Consider the following 2,115-nt stretch of genomic DNA (forward strand, 5'->3'; position numbering starts at 1 on the left):
TCACCCGCAGCCTCACCTGACTCCTGCGGCCTCTCGTCCCCTGCCACTGCCTGGGGATCCCTCCACGGCCCTGCCGCACCCCGCCTCCCTCGGGGCAGGAAGGGGGTCCGTGGCCTGGGTGCGGGGGGCCCGCGGCAAAGCGCCAGCGAGCGGGAGAAGCTGCGGATGCGGCGGCTGGCACAGGCGCTGCTGCGGCTGAGGCACTACCTGCCCCCCGCGCTGGCACCTGCGGGGCAGAGCCTCACCAAGATCGAGACCCTGCGCCTCGCCATCCGCTACATCAGGCACCTCTCGGCCCTGCTGGGGCTCAGCGAGGAGGCACTGGCCCGGCAGCGGGGGGCAGCCCCCCGCCACTGCCCCCTCTGCCCCCAGGGCCTGGGGTGCTGCCAGAGCCCGGAACCCCACCGGCACCCACCAGCCCAGCAGGAGGCTTTGCCCTCCGGCACTGGAGGCTGGGGCTCACCTGCTGTGGCAGGGACCCCCCTGGAGCTGGGGGCCTGGAGGTCACCACCCTGCGGCCCTGCTGCAGGGCCCCCCCCAGAGGTGCTTGGGGTTCCCGACACAGGGATGGAGGCCTGGGGGTCACCCTCCTACATCCCTGCAACAGGGACCCCCCCGGAGCTGCACGGGGCTGTCGCGTCCAGCACGTCCTCCTGGCTGTCCCCTCCTCACTGCGCAGGGGCAGGGGCCCTCCTGGACCTCCCCGGCGACCCCCTCCTGGACACGGGGCTGATGCTGCCTGAGTTCGTGGATGCAGGGACAGTCACCCAGGTATGTGTGCTGGCGGGGTTGGGGTGAGCCCAGGCAGCACCCCACCATGGGGCTGGCTTCAACCCCCCACAAAGTGTGCTCAGGGCTCTCTTGGCTTGGAGCAGCATGGGGACTGGTTTTGGGGTACATTGCCTGGTGTTGGGAATGGGGAGGGGTCCCCCTCCTCCTGGCAGCGGGTGAGTTTGGCCCCCTCAACCTTCCCCGACCCTCCTTTGTGTGTTGGGGTCCCATCTGCTGCACTAGTACTCCTCCCCCTGCACCCCCCGGGGATGCCTGTACCCCTACCCTAGCCATTCATTATCTCACCCCCCCTCTGCTCCCCCCAGGACCTCTCCGCAGACCTGCTATCTCTCTTGGAGGCTCTGCTCCCATCACAGACCCAGGACTGACCCGAAGCAGCCCCTACTCCCCGGTGCCAGACCCCTGGTGCCATGCAGCCCTGCGACGCATTGTCCGGACACCTGGAACTTGGGGGACACATGTGTCCCCCTCTTTGGACAGCTGGGAGAGGTGGCGGGGACAAGCTGCCTCTTGTGTGAGCCTGGAGCTGTGTAGGACATGCCGGGAGGGCCATGGCTCTACATAAATAAACCCCTGTGCCCCTCCATGTGTTGCCACGTCACTGTTCCCGCCACAGGAGTCAGGCATGGGATGGGGGCACAGTGTGCCCAGAAGCCCATTTTGTCTCTGGGAGCAGGTTTGATGCCGAGAGAGGGGGGCTGAGGTGGTGGGTGTCTGGCCAAGAGTGGGCAGGGGCACGGGCCCAGGACCATCTTGCCATGTTGCACAGGCTGGGGACCCTGGCACGGGGCTGGGAAAGTGATTTTGGGGAGGTGTCGAGGGGGGAGACACCTCCTGCCCCGGGTCTGCCGCCGAGGGGGGTCACTAACAACTTCTGGATCTGGCCCTGGGGCTCAGTGCGAGCTGAGCATCGCCTGCCCCCGGTGCTGGTGCCTGTGACACCTCCCCACTGCGTGGGGTTAAAATGGGCTGACCCCATCAGGCTGGAGACCCTGCAGGCGGAGGGGAATGTGGTGTGGGTGCAGATGGGGCCCCTCTGCCCCCCAGCCCCCTTGGCGGCTCCCTAGGGGGGTGGGGGGACCCGCGGGAGTCCATCACAGGGCCCGTGGTGGAGCCCGACAGCCGGGTGCTAATGCTGGGGGGGGGTGGCTTCTCCACCCACCCCGGGGGCTCTGGGGCAGGGGGTCTGCAGGGCTAATGAGCCCCACTTAGCTGTGAAATGACTTGCTAATAACGTTAATTCCCTCTGTTGGAGGGGGCGAAGACTTTGAGATGCAAAGCATCCTGCGTGCCCTCCCCCAGGCTGCAGTTCCGACCCCCCCC

General features: G+C 67.6%; 1 protein-coding gene across 1 annotated transcript in view; it reads left to right on the forward strand.

Moving 5' to 3' along the window:
* LOC113483957 (mesoderm posterior protein 1-like) overlaps window positions 1-1,160 on the forward strand; it is a 4,988-nt gene extending 3,828 nt beyond the window's left edge. The window contains exons 3-4 of the mRNA XM_026856030.1: window positions 11-771; window positions 1,098-1,160. Coding sequence (XP_026711831.1) covers window positions 11-771; window positions 1,098-1,160 — 824 coding nt within the window. The remainder of the gene's footprint in view (window positions 1-10; window positions 772-1,097) is intronic.
* The last annotated feature ends 955 nt before the right edge of the window (window positions 1,161-2,115 follow it).

Source organism: Athene cunicularia (assembly GCF_003259725.1).
Source record: "Athene cunicularia isolate RWA chromosome 10 unlocalized genomic scaffold, athCun1 chr10_part1, whole genome shotgun sequence".
In the NCBI taxonomy this organism is placed as follows: domain Eukaryota; kingdom Metazoa; phylum Chordata; class Aves; order Strigiformes; family Strigidae; genus Athene; species Athene cunicularia.